This window comes from Syngnathus acus, chromosome 16 (assembly GCF_901709675.1).
Source record: "Syngnathus acus chromosome 16, fSynAcu1.2, whole genome shotgun sequence".
NCBI classification, from domain to species: Eukaryota; Metazoa; Chordata; class Actinopteri; order Syngnathiformes; family Syngnathidae; genus Syngnathus; species Syngnathus acus.
The window spans coordinates 11,211,582-11,219,283 of record NC_051101.1 but is presented as its reverse complement, the minus strand read 5'-3'; the positions used below and the strand labels follow the sequence as shown (position 1 = coordinate 11,219,283).

Below are 7,702 nucleotides of genomic sequence, written 5' to 3'. Positions count from 1 at the left end.
TAATAACCTTATAAAACAAATAAAAAAAATAGGACCAAATACAGACTTCATACATAAAACCATGCAGGAAAAACAATTTTGCATTCGAAAGAGGCCTCCTATTTTGAGGTGGGCGGTAGAGACTCAAAATGGTCTTTTGACATTTCATAGAAGAGGCGCAGACTATCCATCCCTATTATAAACATTGACACACATCCAGCCTGAGTCAACACGCAGATCAATAGGTGGCTTTAGGCTTTGGCATGTATGTTTGCCTCCTGAGTCACTAGAGCATGAAAAAGATACAAACCTTTTACATAATGTGCTTTTAAATGTAACATCATGTACAGTATGCGTGACGAATCCAAGCGAAGTGCTGTCGCTCGGTTTTGAAGGACGAGATAACGCAAAGCTCAGTATGGCATCCGGCGACAATTAAAACTGTCGGCTTTAGGAGAGCTGCAGCAAAATGAAAGCGATTGTTCAAACTGATCCTTTGCTTCCCTGGATTATCTTGTGTAGGTGGTATTTTCATAACGAAGATCTGCAGTTCCGTATGAAAGTTCAACATTATCCATAATACATTAGCATTTGTTTTCCAACTGTGCCCAACTATATATCATTTATTATTCACAGCAGCACGTTTAAAAATGAATAAGGCATCTTCTAAAAAAATGTGCTTTTGAATCGGTATTTCGCATGCGATTTTCGACTCAAAAGTTTGTTCTTCTGTATTCACACTCACACTGAGTCACACTAAGTCACCCAAATGACAGCAGTAGCTGTCCGTTAATCAAGGTCCCTGCAGTTGTTAAGGGATGCTGTGTTGAATTTGGATGTGGTGCTTCATTGTGGTGTGAGTCTGAAACCTGACAGGTTCTTTCCCAAGTGCAGGGTTATAGATACGCTAAAGGCGCTTTGCCATCAGAGGTGTTTGTGTGGAACGCTGTCAGATTGACAAGAGAGGGCCCACATATAGCTCCAAGGCGTAGCGTCCTACTCTAACCAATCGGCACATTACCGGAGGCAGTCGAATCTTTCAAAGCTGTCCTGACAGGTATGGCTTGTTTTAGTTTATCTCTCGAGTTTGCTTTAAGCGAGATCGACCTGTCTTGTTTAATGTTTTACGGGTCAAAGTAAATGTCACTATCTTGCTGAACCACACCCACTTGGTCAGTTTACTTACAATTTACACAGTAAAAAAATGAAACAAAACAAAAAAACAGTCATTTGGAAAAACATTAAAATGATTGTCATTTAATGCAACTCATTTAATTGACCTTACTATTTTATATATAGTCAATGTTGTGGTACATTCCTTTAGATGGCAGCAGTAAATAAGAAATAAACTCTTGGCTAGTGGGCGGAGCCTATCCCACTAACCCTAACCTCCCCAACTTTATATATACTGTATATATTTTTTAATTCATACAACTTAATTTGTATTTTTTTTATTTTTTTATGACCGTAGTGCTTTAAATCTAAAATCTCACGATATTAAATTACCGCACATAAAAAAAAGCGTGCTGGTGTCACGTGCGCTTCAACGGAAGTTAAATTAATCAACATCCGGGTGAACTGTCATAGAGCGGCTTATGCTAATGCTAATGCTCATCCTCGAGTGAGAACACAGCATGTAAATTGACTGTATCCCAACACATGGCATCTCAGATCCCGATTACGATCAAGAGCCAGCAGTTGGCCGCCGGCCCTGCAGCACTGCGGGGGAAGAAACGTCCCGGTAGTCCGGCGGTGTCCGCCGCCCAGCCAACCGGCGGGGGCACCAAGAAGAAGAAAGCTCCGCTAATGATGACACAACTCGCACCGAATCAGGTAGAAACAAAGATGCGACATAACTTTCTGTTCTTACACTTTGTTTTTCGTTTCTCAGGTAAATAACACTCGATTCTCCTGCTATCACCTTGTTATCTTTCCACAACAATTGGAATGAATAACTTCATATGTACCAATTGCACAATCATGTAATTTCATGTAAATCAATGTTGATTAAATGCCAATTCTGTTGACATTCCAAATTCTGTGTTCCAATCAGATGTCAGTGGTAGAAGTTGTCCCTGACATGAAGCCGGTTGGATTGGTGGAGACCACGCCGTTAACAAGCACCAGCACAGAAGGCACAGTAAAGCCACCACCTTTCAAGGACCCTTCATTTATGGTGAGTGCCATTTTGTTATTCAATACCTGTATGATCTTGTGGCCACATCTTAGACTGATCGTGTTATCTTTCCATCTTGGCAGCACTCTGGGATCGGCGGAGCGGCAGCTGGCAAAAAGAACAGAACCTGGAAGAATCTCAAACAAATTCTGGTTCTGGAACGTACTCTACCCTGGACGCTCGATGACCCGAACTGTAACTGAATCACTTGATTTAATTCTACTCAGTGGTGATGATAACAAGTTCATATTAGAACCTAGAGAATGCAGAAGACTCATTGTGGTCCATCACAGTTTTGTTTGATCACATTCAAACAGATTGAACATTTCAATAAAAGATTCTTGAAATAAAATACGAACCAATAATGTACCATTTCATTTTACAGACTACAACATTGATGCTCCTCCCTCTCTGAAACCATCCAAAAAATACTCGGACATCTCGGGACTACCCGTGAGTAACTTCCTGGCTCACCGTGCTGAGCCTTAAGAGAGTGACTTACTATTTCCTACTTTTGCTCAGGCAAGTTACACAGACCCGCAGACCAAACTTCGCTTCACCTCCACAGAGGAATTCTCCTACATCCGCCTCCTTCCCACAGATGTCGTCACAGGTTACCTGGCCCTGCGGAAGGCAACTTGCATCGTACCCTGACAGACAAGTCAGAATTGGATGCTTAAGATTGCCGGGAAATTCCCAACAAGCGGAGCCCCAGAATGTGTGAATAGCACAGAAAGGACAAGAAGATTTTTTACCTTGTTTTGCTGTGTTTCATTCGTTCTGTTCATTTCATCTGTGTGTTGAATAGATGGCAACTGGGCAGTTGTGGTTGTCTTCCCTCTTATTCCTGCAGGCTTCGTCAGTTCATGCACCAAGGCGAGATGGGACACTTGCAATGCTATGTGCGCCCCCTGGTGGATCTGGTGAATGTTCACTGTGAAAAAAAAAAACTGTACATAAGTCCAAATAAAACACCCACTTTGGCTCTTTATGCTGAAACAAGTTCACATCCATCCATGATGTTAGTCAATTTGGAATGTTTAGTGAATTATTTCACAGTTACAAAAAATAAATAAAAGTGAATTCCTGAATTTTGGTGTCGGATTTAGAATTGTAAAATATCACATGAAAAAAAAAATTCTTCACAGAAAATTTTCACACAGAGGGACTTAATGGGATTTCATTTAACATGTAATGGTTACGGATAATCATTCCAATTTTTCACATCATACACCGAAAAGCAACATTTTACAGCATCCGGGTCCCCACTGTGAATGAAGTATTAGGTGTTGTCGTCAGCAGCAGTGGTCACTGTCTCACTGCTGTGGGCCCTCAGGCCAAGCTGATGGTGGCACTCTAGTACATCTGTTCACGTTCCAGCAGCACTTTCATTCCTGCTGTGGCATCAAAACCTCAACGCGGTGATTAATGAGGGGGCAGGACAGGTTGTGCCAACACAGCATGCCACCCGATCGCGCGTCTGTGTTGCGTGCGTACACATTTTAGGGTTGCTGTGCTAGGGCTTTGCAGCCAACCAATTACAGCGGATGAATTATAATTGTGGTTGAAGTTTGCAGTGCTGTAAAAACTACACTTCATCATAACTGATTCGGAATCGGTTTTGTTTAACAAAGTACACAAGACTGATTAAATATCAAAAACTGATTTCAGTGCCACGCAGTGAAGTTCAATAGCAACAACCGCAACTATTATTATTATTATCTATTCAAATTTTGTCCAGAAAAGTCCCAGAAAAATCTAATTAACCTAAGTACTGTAGAGGATAGATCGATTTTTAAACAAATTGGGTTATTTTTTTACTCAACTGTTTTCAGAGTGTAACCTAATCAACAGTACAAATTAATTTGTAATTTTCTTTTTAGTTTATTTTTAATGTAACTTTTTTTTCCAACTTAACATTTATTGGACTTCAGACAAGTATCTGTACTACTTAACTACAGGGGGTGTGTATTTTCGCCACCGTCTGGTACGCGCCATTTGTAATAAAAAACAAAACAAAAAAAACGTTACCTCCAGAAAACGTAAACCCAGGACTTTCTTGCAATTCCACTTGTCACCACTAGAGTGCGGTAGAAATCCGTTTATTCTACTTCCACATAGACGCGGATGGCAGTAATAGCTTCAATTTTATGTCGTAATATCAATCAGTGTTAGTGAAATAATCAATATAAATTCATATAGCAAAAAAAAAAAAAAAAAAAGGCTATTCACATTACTGGTATTAAATTGGATACACAACACAGTATTTTGTAGTGTATTGTACAACATAGTAAGCCTAGCATCATTAAGGAGCTAATAGTGTCTCATCATGCTTTTCTTGAGAACACTATAGTCCAGAACATGTGTCTTGGGAGGCACATGATACAAATGAGTGCCATTCCACTGCTCATTTGGTCCCCGATATTCCCTCTTTTCTTGTCACTGTTATGCTGCCTAATGAGGGAGAAGATGCTGTCTACGCTGTCTAATGCTGACACAGTGTAAGGGGGCTTTTCTGCCTTTGTACAGCTCGCAGTTGACTACTTTCACAAGTAGCTGGGCATATTATTCCTAATTATAGCCACAATTCAGGTATCTTTACTTGCTCAAATCTTGCATGAATTGACTTTCTAGGTGTTTGTATACAACAATTTGTTGTGAGCCCATCCAAATACAATGTCATCTTTTTTTTCTGATGTGCCTGTGACCTGAGTTGGCTCACTGTTACAAAACATGATGCACATTGAGTTGCATCGGACAACCAGCTTGCTCGGGCGAACGTAATGTTACTCGGGATGAGGGGGTGGCTCAATTGATTGTAAAACAAGAAATAAGGAGTGTAACATGATCTTATTCTTTATCCTTGGGGTACTTTGACGAAATCTACTCACAAATGTGCCTGCTGAATTGTTTTAAACTGGTGGGGGGAAAAAAAAAGCGCATATGTCTCCTTTAAGAAATACTCACCTGGCCTTGCGGAGAGCCATCATTGATTTCCTTTGGCTACTGACACAGGGTAGACATAAATTAAGGTTTTAAGCAGTAGATCCACAACACCGTTTGACTTAACTTATACAGTACAAAAACAAAACGGTTATTTTCCAAATGTGAATTAAGATGACAAATCCACCCAGTTTTTAATCCATCATTTAACCAGCAGTCGTTTTGTCCTGCACAGCCACTTGCTAAAAACGACACCGCAGTACCCAATGGGTCATCTTGCGAACGTCACATGACCAAACCCAGAAAACAGTCTATTAACAAGTAAATTGGACCTCATTAGATATCATGCTGGTGAGCGCATCTTCTTTATAAAAAGAAATGACTGATGAGTCATTACCGATTCAGTCAAGCTGTTCAAGTCAATGTGAAAGGTGACCTGTTGTTATTGTTGGGCTTTGGAGGTCAACCAGCAAAGTGTCATCAGATAGCTCTAATCAAGTCATTCACATATCATTAAACTTGAAGGGATGAAAGCCTGCTAATCCCATTGAAGATCCAATAAGTATCCTCTCACACAGGTTGAGACTTGTTCCTCATGTGTGTGTGCGGGCGCTCACATGTGGCCATACGGACAGGCCCGAAAAGTAATTCTTCATGTTGATAGACAACGATTGTCCTTCAACCGCATGACCGCATTTGGTGTCTCCCCTCTCTGTCCTTCTCTTCCTTTCGCGGCACTGTCCTCTCTCTCTCTCTTTCGCTCTGTGAAAGACTTTTTGCCCTCCTTCCCGCCATTGCCGCTGGCTTGGGGATTAACACTCGGCTTCGAGCTTTGATTGATAACACTTCTGCCACTCTATCCCTTCCCCCTACCTTTGTTTTCTTGCAATAATATTAAGAGGTTTGACTACTTTAAAAGGTTGTATGAATGTTAACAAAATCTTATTGAAAAATATCGCAATTGTATACTGTATCATCAATTAATTTAATTTTATTGGCGTTGTTGACGAGCATTCATTTAGTTATCACATAATAATGGTATCATTATCAAAGAGGACATGTCATCCATTCGTCCATCTATCCGTCCGCCCATCTATCCATCCGCCCATCTATCCGTCCGCCCATCCATCCGCCCATCCATCCGCCCATCCATCCGCCCATCCATCCGCCCATCCATCCATCCATCCATCCATCCATCCATCCATCCATCCATCCATCCATACATCCATCCATCCATACATCGCGCGAGTGCTAGCAAAAGGAATGTGACCCTGTGATCTTCTCCACGACAGATTGAACCAATCTCGCCATTTCCAGACACACCATCTCTTCATACTTGCCTACTATCCTTGTGTGTGTGTAATGATAGCTGAAGCTGCAGATGCAACTCGGAGTCTGTGCTTAAAAGCTATTACATGTCATAAGTGGATTTATGTGCTGTCAGGTGTGTGTGTGTCTCCCACCTGATATTTTACCACCAACCCGGCCATCCAGTTTGATATCTGATGTAGCTATAAATGTCAATTGCAATCTCAGATTAGGAGAACAAACTCAGGTAAGTGATGAATTTATTGGGTTTTTTCCCCCCCCCCTTAGACTTTTTCATCCATAACATTTTTATCAATATATTACAAAAATAAGTTGGTCTGCGCCGTGAAAATGAAAAGCCCTAGCAATAAAAATCCATTGTGTGACCGTAGAAAAGCTTTTTTATTGATACTGTGGTGGCTTTATGAGCTGCTGTATCTCCAATAACTACAACTGGGCCTCCTAATACCTTGCATAACGCTCTTTGCATTAGAGAGGTAATTGCATTGGCTTTGCAAGTAAAACAAGTTTGTCTGTGTCACTGTGCAGGGCCAAACGCTATCATTGTCCTTGCAGAACAACGCTGCGCTTTTTCAGATACAAGACACTCTCTCATTTAGCTTATATAAGCAAGAGTTTATGATTTTGTTTGGTAATAACATCGCGTGGAAGGGGGAAATGATGACCTCAAATACACACACACACACTCGGTTGGAGTTTTGAGGGGCAGAGTGGCGGTAAATGAAGCGTGAAATGAGGAGTCGGAGGTGTAAGAACAGACCATCTCTGGGGAACTTCCACAGAAGATTGACAGCAGCCAGGTCAACGTACTACATCAAGACAATCAACTCACCGCAACCCTCCCCCCCCTAGTGGACAAACAGGCATTGCAACAATTACAAGGGGGCTAAAACAGGTACCCTGTGGTGCACCATATCAAGTGATGCCGCTTAACACCACTGGACAATTTATTTTGCGTCACCTGTTGTGAAACTAGTTTTAGTTGCGGACTGTTTACTTTCTACTCCCTACCTCTGGCATTTTATTTTTATAGTTAACTCAAATACTATTTTATGATGATGATGTTCATCTGAGGAGATGTAATATAAACTGAGCAATGAGGAGCAGAGTGCAACTCTAAAATGTTTTCTCCCCCCCCCCCCCCTTTAATGACCACTGCTAACACTATTATGCCAGTCTTGAGTGCCATAGCAGGTCACATAATACTACTGAAGACAGCCACTGCCTTTCTTTCCACCGATAGAGTCCATTACAATCGCCTCTTATCTGCTCTAA

The 7,702-nt window shown here is 41.2% G+C and overlaps 1 protein-coding gene and 1 long non-coding RNA gene across 2 annotated transcripts; one reads left to right on the top strand and one right to left on the bottom strand.

Annotated features, from left to right (window-relative positions):
- Nucleotides 1–1,532: 1,532 nt before the first annotated feature.
- On the top strand, nucleotides 1,533–3,246 carry ino80c (INO80 complex subunit C). The gene is made up of 5 exons (XM_037274630.1): nucleotides 1,533–1,812; nucleotides 2,033–2,155; nucleotides 2,239–2,350; nucleotides 2,541–2,608; nucleotides 2,678–3,246. Exons 1-5 carry the CDS (start codon nucleotides 1,639–1,641, stop codon nucleotides 2,807–2,809), a joined length of 609 nt encoding a protein of 202 aa, XP_037130525.1. The 5' UTR covers nucleotides 1,533–1,638; the 3' UTR covers nucleotides 2,810–3,246.
- On the bottom strand, nucleotides 1,994–2,775 carry LOC119136316. The gene is made up of 3 exons (XR_005100687.1): nucleotides 2,658–2,775; nucleotides 2,182–2,263; nucleotides 1,994–2,054 (listed from the first exon to the last, which is right to left on the bottom strand). It is a non-coding gene; the product is annotated as an uncharacterized LOC119136316 (long non-coding RNA).
- Nucleotides 3,247–7,702: the final 4,456 nt, after the last annotated feature.